The sequence below is a fragment of the Sciurus carolinensis genome, chromosome 11, assembly GCF_902686445.1.
Source record: "Sciurus carolinensis chromosome 11, mSciCar1.2, whole genome shotgun sequence".
Classification (NCBI taxonomy): Eukaryota; Metazoa; Chordata; class Mammalia; order Rodentia; family Sciuridae; genus Sciurus; species Sciurus carolinensis.
The window spans coordinates 74,409,164-74,431,802 of NC_062223.1; the positions used below are offsets into that span (position 1 = coordinate 74,409,164).

Genomic DNA, 22,639 nt, shown 5'->3' on the forward strand with positions numbered 1-22,639 from the left:
TAAGAATAAAGTCACTCTCTCTGTAAAGTTTTCCAGACTTCTCCCAGGTGAGTTAATTACCCCTTAGTTCTCAGGATTATACATCTATCACAAAGTTTATCCCACCTGTTCTATAATTACTTAGTCTCCCTAAGCAACTCAAAACTAAATACTGTATTTTATTTATCATTTATCTCTTCACCCAGCATCTTATAAATTTTCTGGAACATCTAAATGAATAATTAATTTAGCTCCATAGACCCACCCACAAGCATAAGGCCTGGCATAGAACAGAGTCTGTCATTATTAATAACTGAATTAGTGTCTCTTACCTGAGTTTTTCCTACAACATGTAGCAGAATGTTTAGAGTTTTGATTCTAAAGCTTAGATGCCTTGGTTTGAATCTTGGTTCTATCACTTATTTTCAATGTATCATGCATATCATTTGTAAAATGGACATTAACAGTAGTACAAAATCTCATAATACCCTCAAATGGAGAGCATTATAAATGAGTTAATCTAAATAAAATCTTAGAATAGTACCTGGCACAAAATAAGCTCTCTCTCATACATGGATGCATGTGTGTGTGTAAAATATATTTTACGAGAATATAAAAATACTAAGAATATACAATTCTGGAACCCGTTATTACAGTAGTGCAGATCCCTCCCTAAGAGGGATAAAAGAGGTAGGAGATGGGGGCTGGGGAGATAGCTCAGTTGGTAGAGTGCTTGCCTTGCAAGCACAAGGCCCTGGGTTCGATCCCCAGCACCGCAAAAAAAAAAAAAAAAAAAAAAAAAAAAAAAAGAGGGAGGAGATGGCTATTTCCTAAGTGCTTGCTATCTAAAATCAGTGTGCCAGGACATCCACAATGGTGATAATTAAAACAAGGAAGGACTGAGAATGTAGCTCACCTAGCATGCAAGAGACCCAAGATTCAATTCCCAATAGCACAAAAGGAAAAGGGGGGGGAGGCATTGTAGTCTACAACTTCAAAGATTCTTTCTGTTCTATGAGTCTTACTTTCTGTTCTGTCTTACTTTGAAAGTTTTGATTATGCTTAAAATCAAAAGTTCCCAGCCTTATGCAGGACCCTCTACAGGTTAGTCCCTACCTGCCTTCCTTGGTGCATCAACTGCTGCTTCCTCCTGAGATAGGAATTTTTATTTAGAGAAATTCCCATAAACCTTTGGAATGCAGAACAAATGACTGCTGAGTACCCCAGCCTATGTCCTTACACCAGCATACTTGCCCACAGCTTGCCCACTGGCTAAAAAGGCAACAAAACCTCAAGATACATGGTATCTGAGAGGACTATTCCTTTAGGGAGTATATGCCTTTAGTGATCAAAATCTTTGCAGCTGGGCCCAACATGGGAGACTGTGGCAGGAGGATCACAAGACTGAAGCCAGCTTCACCAATTTAGGGAGAAAAAAAAAATTAAAAGCTAGAAGTATAGCTCAGTGTCCCTGGGTTCAATCCCCTAGTAACACAAATAAATAATTTGGGGGAAAAACAAAAAAAAGACTTTGGTGCCAGCCATAGTGGCACACATCTAGAATCCCAGCAAGAGGCTGAGGCAGGAGGAGTACAAGTTTGAGGCCTGCCTTAGCAACTTATCAAGACCCTAAGCAACTTGGTGAGACACTGACTCAAAATTGAAACAAAGGAGGAAGAGGTTGGGGTTGTATATCAGTGGTAAAGTAGCCCTGGGTTCAATCCCCAGTACCAAAAGAAAAAGACTAGTGATTGAAAAATTACCCTAGTCTCATTATAATATTATAATGCACATAGGTGAAAGACCTCTACAATGAAAACTACAGAACACTAAAGAAACAAATTGAAGAAGACCTTAGAAGATGGAAAGATCTCCCATGTTCGTGGATAGGCAGAATTAATATCATCAAAATGGCCATACTGCCAAAAATGCTATATGAATTTAATGCAAATCCTATTAAAATTCCAATGAAAGAGAAAAGGCAGGGGCTGGAGCACTTGCCTGGCATGTGTGAGGCACTGGGTTCAATTCTCAGCACTGCACATAAATAAATAAAGAAATAAAATAAAGATATTGTGTCCATCTATAGCTAAAAAGAAAAAAAGAAAGAAACAGAAAAAGCAGTCATGAAATACATTTGGCAAAATAAGAGCCCCAGAATAGCCAAAGCAATCCTTAGTGAGGAAAGTGAAGCAGGAGGCATCACAATACCAGACCTTAAATTAAACTACAGAATTACAGTAACAAAAACAGCATAGTAATGGCACCAAAACAGACATGAAGACCAATGGAATAGAATAGAAGACACAGAGACAAGCCCACATATAGTTATCTCATGCTACATATACAAAGGCACCAAAAACATAACATTGGAGAAGACAGCTTCTTCAACAAATGGTGCTGGGGAAAATTGGAAATCCATATGTAGCAGAATGAAATTTAACCCCTATCTCTCACCCTGTATAAAACTCAACTCAAAGTGGATCAAAGATCTCAGTATTAGAACAGAAACTTTGCACCAACTATAAGACAATGTAGGCCCAAACCTCCAACATGTTTCCTTGGGAACCAACTTCCTCAATAAGACTCTTAAGTGCAAGAAGTAAAATCAAAAATCAATAAATGGGATGGTATCAAACTAAAAAGCTTCTTCACAGCAACAGAAACAATCAAGAGTGTGAAGAATAAATGGGCAAAGGAACTGAACAGACACCTCTCAGAAGAAGAAATTCAATCATTCAACAAATATATGAAAGAATGGTCAACATCTCTAGCAATTAGAGAAATGCAAATTAAAACTACATTGAGATTTCACCACACTGACTTTTACACTATATAATGATAGTTAGTTATATAGAGACTGTATGGCCTGCCTACAGTCAGTCCTAAAATATTAACTAGTTGGCCTTTAAAGAAAAGTTTGCTGATTCCTGATTTACTATCCAAGTACAATAAAGATGCTGTTTATTCAGGCACTTCACAGAAGAAATACAAATGGTCAAAAAATATGTGAAAAAAGTTCCAACATCTCTAGTAATTACAGAAATGCAAATTAAAACTACACTGAGATTCTATCTTACTCCAGTCAGAATAGCAATTATTAAGATTACAAGTAACAATAAATGTTGGTGAGGATGTGGGGGAGGAAAGGTACACTCATACATTGCTGGTGGGCCTACAAATTGGTGCAACCACTCTGGAAAGCAGTATGGAGATTCCTCAGAAATAATAACTGGAAAGGAACCAGTTATCCCACGCCTCAGCATACACACAATGAACTTAAATCAACATACTATAGTGATGCAGTCACATCAATGTTCATAGCAGCTCAATTCACAATAGCGAAGCTATGGAACCAACATAGGTGTCCTTCAACAAAGGAGTGGATAAAGAAAATGTGCAAACAGCATTACCCTATGTAAATTTATGATTACACAAATGGTATACTTTTACACCATGTACAAACAGAGAAACAACATGTATCCCATTTGTTTACAATAAAATAATAAAAAAAAAAGAAAATGTGGTATACACATACAATGGAATATTACTCAACCATAAAAAAGAATGATTTTATAACTTTTGCTGGTAAACGCAAGGATCTGGAGACCATCATGCTAAGTGAAATAAGTCAATTCCAAAACATCAAAGCTCAAATGTCCTCTCTGATATGAGGATGTTAACACACAAGAGGATGGGAAGGGGAAGAACATAATAGATTAGACAAAGGGGAATGAAGGGACGGGAATGGGGATAGAAATAGGAAAGATAATGGATGAACCTGACATAACTTTCCTATGTACATATATGAATAAACCACAGTGAATCTCAACCTCATGTACTTCCACAAGACTGGGATCCTAATTAGAATAAGATATACTCCATGTTTGTATAAAAATATCAAACTAGACCTCACTATCACATATAACTAAAAAGAACAAATTAAAAAAGTATACACTCCTAGGTGGAGATTTAAGATGCTAATGAGACTTCCTATATAGTAAATAGTATGACTGGAATATGCAAAGATAATGCACAAGTGCAAGGAAAAACTGGCAGAAAATTCCATAATCTTGCCCTGACTCCAAATCTAGTTCAGCCCCCTAGCTACTGTCCCTCTATAAGTGTTAAAAATCCAGACCAAGATGAGACAACTCACTCACTCTCTGAGATTGTCTGCATTCCCATTCTTGAGTGTGTGTTTCCCCTTTATACTCATACCTGATGTGTCCTTAAATTATTTTTTTGTGATGCCGTCAAGAACCTAGGAGGTCAATGTAGAAAACACCTCTGCTCTTGGAGACCTCCTCTGACCCAGTGCAGTTGCACTGCCATTCCCAATGATAACAAATTCTTTCACATTCTCAGAATACCAGGCTTTTCACCAGTGGAATATTTTTGTGCATGCAAACCTCATCTAAAACGCTCTCCTCCTTCCTATCATACCTAGTCATCCGTTCAGAATCAGAATATGGATCAGTGACTCTGGACATGGATAAAGCTAATTTATGTCCTCTTCTGTGACACTGCTACAGTGTTCATTTAGTATACTATAGACTCCTCAGCTGTACACAGCTATCTGTACTGGTCGGAGAACTTTGTCCACAGCAGCAACTTTACCTTCCCTTTGTCAATACTAGGATTAAACCCAGAGGTGCTTTACCACTGAGCTACCTTTTCTGGGGGGTCAGGGGTGGGGTTACTGGGGACTGAACCCAGGGACACTTTACCACTGAGCTTCACCCCTAGCCCTTTTATTTATTTATTTATTTTTAATTTTGAGACAAGGTCTTGTTAAGTTGCTCAAGGTCTTGCTAATTTGCCCAGAACTGGCTGGCCTTGAACTTGTGATCCTACTGGGATTACAGGCGTGCACCATTGCACTCATCTTCACCTCTCCTTTATTCCTTTATTTCCAGCACCCAGTATATGAAGGTATGGAGAATCTCACTGAGGTTGATGATAAAGTTTAGTCTTTGTCATGGAATGATCCTCACAATGACACTGGGTCCACAACACAGGTAAAATTCTAAAGGCAGCATCTATGGTTGCAGTTTGCTAGGTACATAGCCAGAATGGCAAAGATTGGGAAACTCTAACATTCAGTCTTACAAACTATTAGGAACAAAGTATGCAAACTAGCCAAGTACTACTGGCTGGGGAACCTTTGTCTTATGATAAGAGGACAGAAATAGATCACTAATTAGAATAGATGTCCCCAGAGAGAACCATGTTCTTAATTGGGGTCAATACTGCCACATTTACAAAGGATGAACATATAGTACTGGACAGAATGCACAAGAAAGAATATTTACAAAAACTGATGGGTTAGAGGGCACTTCTGGCATGATAGCATGAGAAGATTCATGACCCTAGTCTCCAACGAAATTGGTAAAAATTATTTTTCAAAAGCAACCATTTAAAGTATCTATAAATGAGCTTACAGCAAGTGAATATACATATGCTCAAGAAAATCTACTAAAACATGATAAGAGCAAGCATATATTTGAAACAAGATCTGTTCCATCCCACCCCACTCAGTGAGACAGAAACTCTGCTCCAAAATGGTACAACCAAGAAAACAGGCCTTCTTCTCCAAGTTTCCAGTTGGACAGTTAACTGACTGGGAGGAACAGAACACTAACATTTCTCATCCTGGCCCCAGCTACTTGTTTAAGGGGTTATAAGTATGGCCAAGAGGTGGGCCTGCCTTCTTCTGCTCAGTCTTTGTTCACAGGACAGGAACTTCATCTTGGATGACAGCACCACTGAGGATACTGGGGCCCCAATTATGACTTTCCTGGCTCATAAAAATGAAAATTATAGTCTGGGATTAAAACCCCTCCACCAAGGTCTCACTCCTAAAGTAACAGTGTCATTCAGAGAGAAGCATGTCATCGTTCTTACCCACAGCTCCATAACCATGGTTCTAAGATACTGCTGGGAAAGAAAGTAGGCTATGAGACAGAATTTAAAATCTCTTTAGAAAGGATATGACTACATTTGCAACAGAATATGGAGAAGTTCAAGGCTAAGGATGCTCTCAAAAACTGGAAATTGTGGTGAAAGGCATCGGGGAAATGATTGGTAGAATCAGTGGAGATATAGTAGTACTTTTTATCTGAGAGAGATACATTCTTAGACCCTCAATGGATACCTGAAACTGTGGATAATACTGAACCCTACATACTGTGTTTTCTCCTATACATGATAAATTAATGCCTTTTCCATCCTAACAGCATTTACCATGCACTGTAGCGATAACCTGCTATTTGAGGTATGAGAACAAAACTAACACAAAATTAATTCTTTTTCCTTCTTCCCAATTTCACAGATGGAATCACTCTAAAAATTTATTTATCTTAGCAATCTCAGTATACGTCTTAAGTCAAAAGCATTTACCTTTTCACTTAAAGTAAGCATTTCATACCTTCTCTTGACATATTCAACTTGCCAGGATTGCTACTCTTATCCTTTGGGGTCATAATTAAGCAAAATAGGGTTACTTAATCATAGCACTGAGATACCATGATAGTGAATTTGAGAACCAAGACTATTACTAAGTGACTAATTAGGTGGATAGTGCACACAGTGTGGATACTCTGGACAAAGATAAATGAATCACATTCAGGGTGGGACAGAGAGGGACGGTGTGAGATTTCATCATGCTATTCAAAGGAGTATATAATTTAAAATTCATAGGGGCTGGTGACATAGCTCAGGGATAGAGCACTTGCCCAGCATGTGAATCAATCCCATTTTTCTTGAATCACAAGAAAAAAAAGTCATGAATTTTTTTTTCTGGAATTTTCCACTTAATATTTTCAGACAACAGTTGAACTCAGGTATCTGAAACCAGGGAAAGCAAAACCAACTACTAATAAAAAATAAACTGTAGGTCAAAGAGTTTTCTGGAGAGAAATAGAGGGAAAGACAGCTACAAGGAGCTCTGTAGGGGTGCACATCTCAAAGATTAACCTCAGAAATTATTCTTTCAAAGGAGTCCTAATATGATTGGACTGGTGTGAGAAGCAATTTATGCCTCTAGGTATTGTTGAAAACAACAGAGCAATCAGATGCTAATTAACAGAGCTTAAAAGCTGGGTGTGGTCAGGAAAAGAGACTCTCAAAGGGTACTCTGCCAAATCACTTTCATCTAAAGTATGCTTTTGAGTAGGCATACTCAAAGCTCCTCATACTCTCTGAGGAGCAACATCAGAACCTTCACACTATGAAGGAGGAGAGAAGGGTCATGAAAATAATCCAACCAGACCTTAAACAAATATACAAGCACAATAACAAGCCCCATAGAGGGCAGAGTACTACCCATAGCTGCTATAAATATTATCAAAAAGGTCCGGGTTTGCTGGGCACAGTAGCACATGCCTATAATTCCAGCTACAGCTATTCGGGCATTCCTTCTTCTTCTTCCCTTTTTTTTTTTTTTTTTTTTTTTTTTTTGGTGGTGGTGGTGGTGGTGCTGGGCTACATCTCCAGCCCTAATTTCAGCTACTTGAGATGCTGAAGAAGGAGGATCATGAGTTGGAAGTCAGCCTGCACAATTTAGTGAGACTCTCTCTCAAAAAAAAACTAAAAAAGGGCTGGAGCCAGGTGCAGTGTTGCATGCCTTTAATTCCAGCAGCTCAGGAGGCAGGAGGATCACAAGTTCAAAACCAGTTTCAACAACTTAACCAGGCCCTAAGCAACTTAACAAGACCCTGTCTCAAAATAAAAAGTAAAAAAGGGCTGGGGATATGGCTCGGTGTTTAAGTGCCTCTGGGTTCAATCCCTAGTAGCAAAAATAAATAAATAAATCAGAAGAGAGAGAGAGAGAGAGAGAGAGAGAGAGAGAGAGAGAGAGAGAGGAGAAAGAGAGAGGGATGGAGGGAGAGGGGGGGGGGAAGGAAGGAAGGAAGGAAGGAAGGGAGGGAGGGGAGAACCCATAGTGTGAAAGAAAATATTTACAATCTATCTGACAAGGGACTAGAATATATAAAGAACTTTAACAACTCAATGCCCCCCAAAAATAAATTAATTAAAACAATTTAGGGGGCTGGGGAGATAGCTCAGTCAGTAGAGTGCTTGCCTTGCAAGCACAAGGCCCTGGGTTCGATACCCAGCACCGCAAAAAAAAAAAGACAATTTAAACATGAGCAAAGGCTCTGAAAAAACATTTCTCCAAAGAAGATATACAAACAACCATTAATCACATGAAAAGATGTTCAACATCATAAGTTACCAGGGAAATAGGAATCAAAACCATAATGAGATTACTTCACACTTTTTAGAATATAAATTTTAAAAAGTCAGACAGTGAGAATAAACAAAATATTCTATTAGAATATCATAGTACCATAAAAGGAGGCAGAAATGAGTAATACAAGTGTCAGGGGTACCAGAAGCATTTAAATAAGAAATTTTCGGGTTGGGGAGATAGCTCAGTCGGTAGAGTGCTTGTCTTGCAAGCACTAAGGCCCTGGGTTCAATCCCCAGCACCGCAAAAAAAAAAAAAAAAAAAAAGAAATTTTCTTCATTCATTTGCCTAACCAGCATTTACTTAGTTACTATATGACAAGTCCTGTGCTGGGAACTGAGGACACAGAGATTATTCAGACACATTGGAAGCACCTATGTGAAACAGACATATAAAAGAGAGCCTGTCCTAGAAGGCAAAAACCACTGTTCAGTGTGGTAGAAAGGGCTATCACTCAATGCCAAAGAAAAAGCCCAACAACTCTCTCTCCAATTCTTTCAACCCCATATTGCCTTTGATCTCACAATTTTCCACTCTCATCTAATCAAGAAACTTGTTCATTACCCAGAGACATAAGAAAGCTTCTGAAGTGTCGTATAAGAAAAATAATCTTGGGGTTGGGGTTGGGGTTCAGTGGCAGAGGGCTTGCCTAGCATGTGTGAGGCACTGGGTTTGATCCTTAGCACCACATACAAAAATAGGCAAATAAAGTGATGCTGTCCATCTATAACTACAAAAAAAAAGAAAGAAAGAAAAGAAAAACAAAGAAAAACAATCTCAGTCAGACATGGTGGCGCATGCCTGTAATCCCAGCAAGTCAGGAGGTTGAGGCAGAAGGACTGCAAATCTGAGGCCAGCCTGGACAACATAACAAAATCCTGCATCAAAATAAAAATAAAAGTGGGCTGGGAATGTAGTTCAGTGGTAGAGTGGCCGTGGCTTTTATACCCAGTACCCTTCCAACATACACACAAAGGAAAAGAAAGAAAATGAAAATACTCTCACAGATACAGACTCAAATTCCATTTCTGATGCTTACCACCATGTCACCTTAGGCCTATAAAATGCGGCCTACTCCACAATTATAAGAGGAGCAATTAGAAAACTTAAGGCAATGACCCATGTCTCATGATGCCTATATGCAGATGAGGTTTCATGAATATTTAACTATTCAGAACTTAGGTACCAAGGCAAGAGGGTTCATAATCTTTATTTTGGCTTATCCTGAAGGAACCAACACTCTGACTCTGAGTCCCAGGAACCTCTCATATTTTTTTTTTTTAAATATTTTGTTTTAGTTGTAGTTGTTTAGTTGTTTTATGTGGTGCTGAGGATGGAACCCAGGGCCTCATGCATGCTAGACAAATGCTCTAACACTGAGCCGTAACCCCAGTCCAGAACCTCTCATCTTAGTTATACTTCCTCAAGATGCCAAGTAGCTAGAAAAAAGAGGTAATGGCCCTCATAATGTCAGTGCTGAACTGTTGAGGTCATAACTATGTGCATGCACATGGAAGGGCCTAATGCAGTTGGACACTGAATGGAAATATGAAGAAAGTGGGTAATAATAATAGTGAAATTTGTGCATAGTTCTGTGGTATGCAAAATATTATTTTTTTGGATTTATTTTTAATTTTTAATTAATTTTTATTTGTTCTAATTTGTTGTACATGACAGTAGAATGCATTTATACATTTGATAGATCATACATAACTGGAGTGTAATCCCTTATTTTTCTGATTATACATATTATAGGATCACATCAATCATGCAGTCATATATGCACATGAGGTAATAATGTCTGTTTTACTCTACTATCATTCTTTACAAGTATATTTTTTGAGCCTCACACCACCTACTATATATACCACTGAAGGTATATATTACTGGTGTCGCTATCTTACAGATGAAGGAACTGTTCTCTAGACACCTCCCTACTGATGTCTCCCAAACTTGCCATATTTTTTGCCTCCTACATTAACTCATAATGTTTTCCTTTCCTAAAATGCTCTTTCCTTTCTTTATCTGATAAACTCCATCTCATCTTTTAAAATGAAGTTTCAATTTCACCTCTTCTGCAAAGCCTACTCTGAACATATCTTCAGTCAAAATTACAACCAGCTCTGTTTACTTCTAGCTTATTGTTTTGAGGATAAAATTCAAGTTCCTCAATATGGCACAAAACTGCTTAATACCTATCTTTCCAATCTAATTTTCAAATTCTCTTTCCATGCCCAACTGTTATATCCCAATGTTAAGTTAAAAGAACCACTGAAACGAATGGCACATTGGCACACGACTGTCATTCCAGTGATTCGGGAGGCTGAGGCAGGAGGATTACAAGTTCAAGACCAGGAAGACTTAACAAGACCGTGTCTCAAAATAAAAAATAAAAGGGGGCTGGGGATGTGGCTCATAGGTTAAGTGACCCTGTGTTCAATCTCCATTGCCAAAAGAAGAAAAAAGAAAAAAAAAGGAGCCACTGACATACAAATCCCCAAAAACATCATATTTGTCCCTCTACCTGGTATATCCTTCTCAATCCTCTCCCCAGGTTAACTCCTACCCATCACCCAAAATTCATCACAGTAGTTTTTTCTGAAATCCTCACATGGGTTAACTTCTCTCTTCTATATTTCCAGAGTACACTGAACTCTTCTCTTGCCATAACATTTACCAGCAATGGACATGTATGTCTTTCTGCCTCAATAATATGTGTGATCTTTGTAGGGAGGAAATGTGTCTACCTTATTAGTCTTTGTATACCCAGCATCCAGCACAGAGCAGACACTAAATAAATTTGGAGAAGGAAGAGAAAAAAGGTAAGGAAACAAGGAGAGAACAACATAAGAATGAATAAAAAGATGAATGGATAAAGAAACTGTGATATATTGATACAATGGAATATTACTCAGCTATAAAGAATAATAAATTATGGCATTTGCAGGCAAATGGATGAAATTGGAGAATATCATGCTAAGTGAGATAAGCCAATCTCAAAAATCCAAAGGAAGAATGATCTCGCTGATAAGCGGATGATGACACATAATGGGGGTAATGGGGGGGAAGGGGCAAGAATGGAGGAAGGAGGGACTGTATAGAGGGAAAAGAGGGGTGGGAGAGGTGGGGGGAAGGGAAAAAATAACAGAATGAATCAAACAACATTACCCTATGTAAATGTATGATTACACAAATGGTATGCCTTTACTTCATGTACAAACAGAGAAACAACATGTATCCCATTTGTTTACAATAAAAATAAATTAAAAAAAAAAGAATGTTATTAATCCACAAGTAAGTCAGCCATTGCACTGGGAACCAATTCTTCCTAATGCCATAAAGTACATTGAATGTGATACACGAACAGATACAAACATGAACAAAGACTTGAATAAATACACAAACAAACACAAACACCAGTTAGGTCTAAAGGCAAACAGGGGCCAAGCACAGTGGCACATGCCCGTGATCCCTGCAACTTGGGAGGCTGAGGCAGAAGAATTACAAGTTCCAGGCCAGCCTCAGCAATGTACCAAGGCCCTAAGCAACTTAGTGAGACCCTATCTCAAAATAAAACAGTAAAAGGGCTGAGGATGGCCTGGAGTTATGGCTCAGTGGTAGAGTGCTTCTCTAGCATATATGAGGCACTGGGTTCGATTCTCAGCACTGCATATAAATAAATGAATACAATAAAGATCCATCAACAACTAAAAAAAATTCTAAAAAATACTTTTAAAAAACGACCGGGGATATGGCTCAGTGGTAAAGTGCCCCTGGATCAATTCCCAGTATCAAAAATTAAACAAATAAATCAAGGCAAGAAGGGCCTTGGGAGCCAGCTGCCCATTCTTCCTTGGATAGGAAGAGTCAGAAGTTTAAGTAGAATTTTTCTCTCTCTGATGATTTGACTATTCCTGGCCCTTGCATTCTGTCTACCATTCTGTAGAGCCCACACAATGTGCCTAGACTAACAGTATCTTTGGGTTCCTATGACCTTTCTGGCTCTGCTTTTACCTGAAAGTCCTGAATACTATATTATAGGCCTAACCCTTTGCCTCTAACCTTCTCCCTGGTCCCTGATCTGGTCTATGGGTTTTCTCTCAGCCCCTACTTCTTGGCTCAGTGTTCTTTCCTTTCCTCCACTTTCTGCCATTCACAAACACATCAAAATGCAGAAAGACATATATCCAAACAAGCAAAAAATGACTTATACATACATACAAAAACACAGAGACATAGATAGACATATATACATATACAGACAAATAAGCCTTACAAGGGTAATTAATCCCTGTCACCAACAGGACTGTCACCCAGAATAGATAAAGACTCTACAACGAAGAGGGGAGGAAGCAAAACAACAGCCTGCTTGAAGGAATTTCCTTGTCTGTGAAAGCAAGCCACCGTCTGGGTTTTCCTGGAAACATGAGGGATACCATCTGGGGGAGCTGCTGCCTCGTCCTGTATCTGGCTAAGGCAATAGGACAGATTGTAAACTATGCCTACTCTCTCTGCTGCATAGCTCAGCTTGTCTGGCAACTGGTATCCTTGTCTGAATGCCAACTGACAATGTATCTTCTGCTATACAGCACATATTAGATCACGTCCTTATTCCTCTTGAACTCCTACAAGTTCCTGTGAATGCCACCACTATAGTCTTTAAAATGTGCTACTGTCATTGGCTGTTTATACATATACCTCTTTCAGTAGCCTGAGGGCTTGCCAATGGCAAAGAGTCTTATTTTCATCTCGATTTTATAGATGAGAAAAGTAAAACTCCAAAATACTTGGCCCTACAGCTATTATATTACATACTGTGGACCTGAACTCCAAAACTGATACTTAGACTTTTAAAAACTCAATGTCCAGGCTGGAGATGTAGCTCAGTGACGGAGCACTTACTAGCAAGCATGAGGCCCTGGGATCAATCCTCACTATGGGGATAGGGAATGGGGCGGGGGGGTGCCTCAAGATTGTACCTCAGAGGTAGAGCACTTGCTTAGTCTGTGTGAGGCACTGTGTTCATTCCCCCAGTATGTCTAAATAAAGAAATATAAAAACTCAAAGTCCAAATCAGCCTTGGTGGCACATGCCTGTAGTCCCAGCTCTTCAGGAGGCTAAGGCAAGAAGATTGACTGAGCCCAAGAGTTCTGGGCCAGGCTAGGCACATAGCAACACCCCAGATCTTAAAAAATCAGTTTTCAAATAGTTTATTCTAAGAAACCAAAAAAAATAGGGCCACAAAACTTGAACTCAATGGAAGTTGCAACCCATAAACTGACTATGAGCCACTTCTGGTAGGTGAATATGACAACTTCCCTATAATTATTTACAAGGAAGAGCAGGGACGGGACATTTTTTTAGCCTCAGGAGCAGGTTTCACCTGAAGAATAATGTCACGATTTTGGTCCTCTCTGTTCTGTCCCAAGAACCTGAGACTTCAATCTGTACTTGGCCTGGATTAAGGGCAGGGGCTCAGAATGTTCCACTGAAGTAGGAGATAGGATGATGATTGTACCAGAATACAAGCAGACAGCTAGAAAAGAAGAAAGGCAGAAAGGTATCTCCAAATAAGGTCAAAGAAGAATTGCTACAGCAACTGAAATGTATCTATTAGAAAACTATGCTGAGGTTAATTTGCATATAGCCAAATTTAAGAAGAAAAAGCTGTGCAAGGGGAAAGTAAAGAAAATCTATGTTCAGAATTGGGTACAGAAACCAAAGGGAAAGTTCTGCTTCCGGCACCTGGGAGTGATACTACAGCAGTGGAAATCAAAGGGAGGCCTGGAGTGCAGCAGAGGGAGAGCGAGCATGAAGGTGAATCCAGGAAAACAAAACCAAAACTACTCAACCTGTTGTCTTTGATGACTCTCCATATGGTGCTCCTTAAGATTAGGGTCAAGAAAGGGATTCAGGTCTCTGTCATGTGGACAAGAGGGAATTACCACCTGAGTTCTCTCACAGCTTCTTTGACATCTTTGTTTCCTCAGAAGCAGGGTCTACTAAAAAAAGGAAGAGGGAAAGAAGGGAGGGAGGAAGGAGATATGAAGGGAAAAAGGGAAGGACAAAATTTTTCCAAAGAGAATGCCCTAGGACTCTACAGTCTGGTGTCCTGGTGTCCTCAAGTCACAAGATACCTACCCAAAACTCACTTTCAGCAAACTGGGGATCTCTGGTACTTCAAACTTGGAAGCACCAAGGCATCTCTGTCAAAGTTAGGGGTTAGAGAAATACAAACTGAAATCAATAAGGCTTGCAAAGTGTTATTGAGTCCTAAAGATTCTTACAGATTGGATTATAGAAAGGCAAGCAGAAGGTAACTACCACTCCAATCAAAGCAGCAACACTTTCCATTTTTAAACATTTTTATGAAATATAATTCACATACTAATTATAGCATAGTACTCAATTTTTTAGCATAATCACAAAAGGATGAAATCATCACTACAAACCATGTTTAGAACAATGTCATCAGCCTGATGCAGATCTGAATTGCAGTAACCCCCCAAAAAATGGAAAATTAAGTACTGTCAGTCTTAAGTCAATTCCCTTACTACAAATATTATCAGTCTTACAGAATTCTTGTAAAGACTCTATGAGAAAAGGGTACAAAAGTGTAGGTAGCATAGGCCTAGTACATTGTAGCAGTGGTACTAGGAATAGAAAAAATAGTAATATTGCAACTATAACTAGCCACAGGCAAGGTACTGGATATACATGATTTCATCTTTGCTATGATAGAAATTGTGATGAGGAAATGAAAGTTCACAGAATTTCAGAAATTTCCCAAGGTCCAATAACTAATAATTGGGGAAAGTATACCTACAAATGTCATCTTCTTGCTCCAGAAAAATATAATTTTGCTCTGTTACACAATCTTTAGGTATTCTCAGTGTCTTTTCTTTTCCCGTGCCCTTCTAGTGTTTTTTCTCTAAGTCTTTTTCATTATTTCAACTAAAATTATCTATCAGATTCTGCATATGATTCACAGAATAGGGCAGAGAAAGGGGTCACAGAGGAAAGCAGACTTACAAGTCATACACTAACATGGATAGAGCCCAAGTCTGAGTAACTCCAGAGAAACAATCCAACTGATTCAGCTTTATCCTGGGGAGAAACTCACAAATCCAAAGGACCCTAGCTTCCAGGCCCCTGTCCCCAATCCACTGACCAATCGACACTATACTCTTGCTCTGCCAGGATCAGGGCTTGGGGCAAGGGCACAGTGTTGGGATATGAAGAGCATGTTGGAATGACTCTAGCATAGAGTAAGGGAGTGAATGCATCATAACATGAATTAATCAGATGAGTTAAAGCCAGAGTGGGAGCACTAGCTAAAGAGCAGATTCAAGTTTAGACTAAATAAGCAAAGGTAAGCTACTCATAGTTTCAGCATCTCTAAAATGGAGATAATAACAACTAACTCACAGAGTAGTTGAGAATTAAATGAAACTGTATATATAATCAGCAGGGTTGACACATAATAGGATGCTCCCTTTCCACCATACTCCCCTTACAAGGTAGAAGTAATTGGATGAGTTGTGCTTTAGTAATTCCAGTAGCTTCATAAAAAGACAAATCTACAGACAAAACAACACAGTCAAAATCATTAGGGTACAAAGAAAGACAATTTCTAATTAAGTACTAACTAGAGTGATACAGACTATGTGCTGTGGGACTTAATACTGAGATGAGGGAAACTAGTAAGGAAGAAAAAGTCAGGGAGGGTGCACGAAAAGTAAGGCTGGCTCATTCCAAAGAACAACTAAGATTGATATAGACAGAGAGGGTTATGAGAGTTTAATTCTAGGCAAGGAGAACTACCTGAGCAAAGTGGAAATAGACAATGTTTATGATACAAAGAGGACAGGAGCCAGAACAAAATGGTATGTCTGGACAATTTATTTTATGTTATTTTTTGGTACTGGGGATTGAATCCAGGGGCGTTCTATCACTGAGTTACACCCCCAGCCCTTTTTATTTTTATTTTTTTTAGATGTTGATAGACTTTTATTTTATTCTTTTATTTATATGTGGTGCTGAGACTCAAACCTCACACATGCTAGGCAAGCACTCTACCACTAAGCCACAACTCCATGCCCCTTTTTATTTTTTATTTTGAGATAGGGTCTCACTAAATTACAAATGCTGGCCTCAAACTTGCAATCCTCCTGCCTCAGCTGCCCAAGTCTCTGAGATTATAGGCATGTGCCACCGCCTAGCTAGAGAATCCTAAGAACGGTTAAGGCCAGATGTGGAAAAAAATGTAGCATTAGGCACAAGAAGTCAGAAGAAACGGAAAATGGAAATCCTTCAGGAGATCCAGAACAGAAAATATAGTTAAGGAAGATCACTGGCAGCATGTACAGCAGGAGCTGGTAAGGCAGAAATCAGAGGCAGGGAACACTTGGTCTAGAGTTATCTGAATATAAGCAAGGATCCCAAGGTCAAGACAGAATAATAATTATTATTAATCATGGTAAAACATTTGTGAATAACCTGGCTACTTATCTTTATCCAAATTAGCCAATGTTAGCCAAGAAGTCTACTCCTATCCTACTAAAATTCAAGCACATCTCCTAAAGTATTATAATACAACTTGCTGTTCAAAATCCACTAGTCTTCCAGATGGGTAGGGAAATATTAGAAGGCATCATCACCTAGGACCTTTTTTTTAAAAGCCAGACCTCTTTTACAGTTCACAGGTAAGAGACTGAGCAAGCTTCCAGAAAAGATGTGTGTAACCCCTAGAAATATGTGGCCCTAGTCAAGTCAGTCACACTGCTGTGGGTCGCACTCATACCTGAATGTTGTAGTGCCATGGGATGATGGGAGGGCTAATTTGGAATTCTTGCTATATAGGCCAGACTTCACTAACTGTACCATCATCCTGAGGGGGGAAAAAACATAGAGTGAGCATGTATCACGTGCCTGGCAAGGTGTTTGGGATTTTGCATACATTAAATTCTCACGATAATCCTGCAAGTAGTAATCTCAGCAACTGGGGGGGCTGAGGCAGGAGGATTGCAAGTTAAAAGTCAGCCTCAGCAATTTAGCGAGGGCCTAAGCAACTTATCAAAACCCTGTCTCAAAATAAAAAATAAAAGGGTCAGGGATGTGGCTCAGTTTTTAAGTGCCCCTGTTTAATTCCCAGTACAAAAAAAAAAAAAAAAAGTTCTTTCTTATGGTAATGATAACAACAAAAACTGTTACTGAGTCTCCTATGTGTACCAAGCATTGTACCAGGTGCATTATTTATGGTTCACAGAAACTTCATAAGGTACCTATCAATATTATTATTCTAATTGCTAATGAAGAAACAGGCTGACAGAGATTATATAATTTCACCAAGTTTACATAGGTGGTAAGAGGGAAAGTCAGGTGCGTGTGGCTCCAGAACAGAAGGCATTAACTCTGTGCTATAAAACCAATAGAATCTTAAGTAGATCTTGCTGCTTCTTGCACTTGTACAGCTATTTATCCATCCCACCTAAAAATCTATGAGAAATCTCTCTTGCTCTGAACATCCATCTCAGCCTAATACCATGTTGTTATAGCGACATTGGTCAGTCATTCAACAAAGTGATAAAGCCCATATTTTGTTATAGGATTTGCTAGCCATTGGAGAAAACAGAAACAAATTAAATAAGGTCAGTCCCTGCCCTAAAAAGGCTCACAATTTGGTGAGATAAACACATCAATCAGACAAACATCAAAATACAACTGTCAGATATATGTCAATTTTCTGGAAATACAGAAGAAAGTAACTTGCATTCACCAAGCTTGAAATATATGTCAGGTAGTATGCTACAAACATTTTTAAAGTTAAAATATGATGAAATTAGCTTTTTGTATACATAGTTCTATGAATTTTAATACATATCTAGATTGTTGTGATGGGCACAGGACAAATCTATTACCCCCCAAAAAATCTCTCATTCAGACCTTCCCTATACTCCTAACCTCTAGCTGACCTAGTTTCCATCCCTATAGTTTTGCCTTTATCAGAATATCATATAAATGGAATCATATAGGACATAAATTTTTGAGACTGATTTCTTTCACTGAACATAATATTTTTGAGACTCATCTAGGCTGTGTGTACCAACAGTTCATTCCTTGGGTATTGTTGAGTAGTTTTTCATAGTGTGTTTATCCATTCACAAACTGGGGGACATATGGATTATATCCAGTTTGGGGAGATTATGAATAAAGTTGCTATAAACATGCATGTATAGATTTTAGTATGAATATAAATTTTAATTTATCTATAGGGATAACATACCTAAAAGTAGAATTGCTGGGACATATAGTAAGTTATGTTTACAAGAAATTATTGATCAGGCATGCTGGTGTACACCTTGTAATCCCAGCAATTTAGGAGGCTGAGGCAGGAAATCACAAGCTTAAGAGCAGTCTCAGCAACTTAGTAAGACCCTGTCTCAAAATAAAATTTAAAAAATACCTGGGGATGTGGCTCAGTGGTGGAGCACCCCTGGGGTAAATCCCCAGTACGGAAGGAAGGAAGGAAGGAAGGAAGGAAGGAAGGAAGGAAGGAAGAAAAGAAAGGAAAGAAAGGAAAGATAGAAAGGAAAGAAAGAAAGAAAGAAAAAAAGAAAGAAAGAAAGAAAGAAAGAAAGAAAGAAAGAAAGAAAGAAAGAATACCAAAAAAATGTGAAACTTTTCCAGAATGATATATCATCTTATAGTCCCATCAGTAAGTGTTCTAGTGACTCTTCCTCACCCAGTCATTGGTATTGTCCATTTAAGATTTTTAAAGTTTTAGTCATTCTAATAACTGTACAGCAGATTCTCATTATGGTTTAAGTTTGTATTTCCCTAAATGGCTAATAATACTGTCAACCATATATCTTCCTTGATGAAGTCTTTGTTCAAATCTTTTCCCATTTTTAATTGATTTACTTGTTTTCTATTGTTGAGTGTTGATAGTTCTTTTTATATGCTAGGAACTTTTTTTTTGGTGGTAGGGGGAATACTGGAGATTGAATACAGGAGATTGCTTTACCACTGACTGAAGTCCCTAGTCCTTTCTTTCTTTCTTTCTTTCTTTCTTTTTTTTTTTTTTTTTTTTTGAGACAGGGTCTCACTAAATTGTTGGCCCTCACTAAGCTGCTGAGGCTGTCCTCAAACTTGCAATTCTCCTCCCTCAGCCTCCAGAGTCACTGGGATTACAGGTGCATACCACCATGCCAAGCCAGAAATCTTATCTCTTTTGTACACTGTGTAATTCCCTAGCCTTCAATGTCTGACACATAATATGTATTCAATAAGATTTTGTTTAATGACCAAATAAATACCCTAATTTTCCATGTGGGTTCCAGAAAAGAAAATAACACTGTTCTCAAAGACTCTGGGTCCAGTCAAGAAGGCAGTGTTTTTAGGCAGGCTCATGTCCGCCCACCTCAGAGTATCAGAACAATCTGACAGCATTATCCCCTGCACAAGTCCTTTGTCCATGGGCAGTGTCTCACCAGAATTCAGAATAGAACACAGGTCATGAATTTCTATACTGCCAGTATGGTGGAACATCCTGCCAGCTTTACAAGAAGGACACCATCACCTATAGTGCCATCTTGCTCATCTGAAGGGCCCTAATACACAGCCTTCTATCCAGAAGAAAACAAAAATAGCAATTGAGCAGCCAAACTAGCTGTCCCTGATCAAATGATTATGTATATTCTATAAAATGCCTGCTGAGTTTACTGTAAATCTAATTTTACAGTTCACAGTAGAATAAATACATCAATTAACCAATGAGAATGAATCAAAGAAGAAACAGAGCAGGATGCAGCAGTGCACACCTATAATCCCAGCAACTAGAAAGGCTGAGGCAGGAGGGATCACCAGTTCAAGGACAGTCATTGCAACTTAATAAGACCCTGTTTTAAAATAAAAAAATTAAAAAGAGCTGGGGGTGTGGCTCAGTGGTAAAGTGCCCTTGGGTTCAATCCCTAGTACAAATAAGAGAGAGAGAAAGAGAGAGAGAGAGAGAGAAACTATAAGCAAGTACAATACATATATGAATGTAGGTGCTGAGATAATAGTGTAAGAGCCCCTGAAGACATGTTCTAATTCATACAAAGAAAGCTAACAGTATGGTCACAATAATATGTAATAAGAAGAATTTACATCAAAAATGGCTGAAATTTTAAAAGCTCTAGCAATGAGGTAGATCTTTCAGTTCACTTTAGTTATCTGAGAAATTTACCAATATCAACCAGTACAACTTGGCCAGCATGCTTCATCATCCATTACCTGACATTCTAATCCCTGAGTTATCTATCCAACTTTCTAGTTAGATTCTGAATTCCAAGACTGTCTCATAAGTTTAAATTGAGTTAAGCACCCACATTTTACTTTCTCTCTCAAGGACAATAGCTTGTGACTGATTGTGATACCCCAGAACAGCAGGGGCCTCTAACACAAGAGGCCTGAGCCTTGCAGGGAGAGCATGAAAAGCCAAGGCAATACAGAAGCTATGCTGAAAAAGAACAGCTCCCCACTTGTGCAGAGAAGAGCAGGGTGACAGCTTTTGTGTTATTTTGGAACAGTTTGTGCTGATGAGTTTTTTGTTGTGGTAACATTCCTCTAAAAAGAACATTTTCTTCCTTCCCTCATTGACAAAGCAATTCAGCAGGACGTGAAAAAAAGGAGGAGTGGATTACAAAGATATCCAAGAATATGTAGATCTTAGATTATATCACCTTCTTAACTGTCATGCATTCCATTCCCCAGTCCTGGGGCAATGCCCTAGGACAGTGATCAAAAAGAACACCTCTAGGTCTCCTTCCCTACCAGGAACTTGGCTCTATTCTCATAGATCAATGCAATTTGGTCCTTTGAAGGTCAGTTCTAAATATGATAAAAAATTCACATACTTTGATCAGGATTATTGTCCTTGCTCAAGAACCTACCCATTGCTCAGGTACAGGTACAAATATCTCAGCCTGGTTACCTAGGCCCCACTTTCCTTTACAACTCTTTGGTTGTTTTCTACCATAATGTCTCTCATCAAAAAACCCACCATGCTTCTTACTACCTCTACATCTTTGCTAATGTAAAAAAAAAAATCTGATTTTTTTCCTACTTCGTAAGTATTTGAAGATAGAAATTACATTACCTCAGGCTCCTCTTCTCCAGGCTATAGTGTCTTCACTAGGCTGTAAATTATCTGAAGACAGAATGTATCCATCTTATTAACTGTCCCATTTCCATACACAGAACAGTGAAGGGCACATACATAATAGATACAATTGACATTACTGAACTGAGTTGTATGTTCTTGATTTCATATTTTCTATTGTCTTCATCATTCGTGTCACTCCTCTCTGTACAGTCTTTTACTATTCTAAATCCTTCTGATGTTGTGAGATTCAAAATCAAATTAAAAACACAAAGGTAGACTACATGGCAGAGAGGAGAGATGACTTACATTCTCCGTCTCAATGTATGTTTTATCCCTATTAAAGATTTGGCATGACATGGTAACTTCACCAAATTGCTAGTGCATGTTAAGCATGAAATCAAAAAACTTTTAAATCTTTTCATACAAAACAACCTTATACTCTGGGCTCTATTGAGTTGGAGCTATAGAATGCCAAAAGGTGAAACAATAACAGAGTTTCTTCCATTTAGAGGTTCCTCTAGTTCTTATTATCTGAACCACTCAACTGGCTCCCAACAACAACTTGGAATTCTTCTAAGATTTATTTATTCTTCCCTATTACACATAAATTCCCAAATGGCAGGATGTGACTATTTTGCCTTCTTTTCCACATGCCAACAAAGAGCTGAGTACAGACTGATGGCTTTTTATCTATAGCAGGATTACATTAACGATTCAGGGAAACTGCAAAAATCAGCTCAGGAATCCCTTTCCCTCCCAAAGAGCATAGCTCAGTGTCATGCTCCTAGCCAGTGGGCAGGTGAGAGCCCACCCAGATAAAGACACAGGTATAAAGCCCACATTCTGCCAGGCTGTCTCCTGAAGGCTTGCTATGCTGAGAGCCACCTCTCCTGATGAGGATGAATTCCTACAGAAAAAATCAGCAGAGAATATCTCTTCATAGGGAATTTTTCAGGAATATCTGACACAGGAAGAGAAGAGAGTTATAGCAGGGTGAGAAAGCTCACCTCATCACTTTCTTCCACATCCACATCACCATTGGCATCATCATCCATCAGCTTGTGGATGTTGCGGACTGCCTCAAAGCTGAGTTTCTCATCTTCACTGTGGCACAGGGGCTTGTCAATCCGGCAGAACTCTGTACAGGAAAAGCAAAAAACAACATTACTCAGAGATGCCACTCAGTATCTATCACCCACCTTTGTCAGCATCCTTAACTTTTAGCATCTGACTCCTCACAAAGGCACATAACCAACCAT

The 22,639-nt window shown here is 38.8% G+C and overlaps 1 protein-coding gene across 5 annotated transcripts in view; it reads right to left on the reverse strand.

The window, feature by feature from the left end:
• The window catches only part of Stim1 (stromal interaction molecule 1), a 221,846-nt gene that overhangs the window by 74,419 nt on the left and 124,788 nt on the right, over positions 1 to 22,639 (reverse strand). For all 5 annotated transcript variants that reach the window (XM_047518623.1, XM_047518624.1, XM_047518625.1 and 2 more), the window contains exon 2: positions 22,388 to 22,518. In XM_047518623.1, coding sequence (XP_047374579.1) covers positions 22,388 to 22,518 — 131 coding nt within the window. The remainder of the gene's footprint in view (positions 1 to 22,387; positions 22,519 to 22,639) is intronic.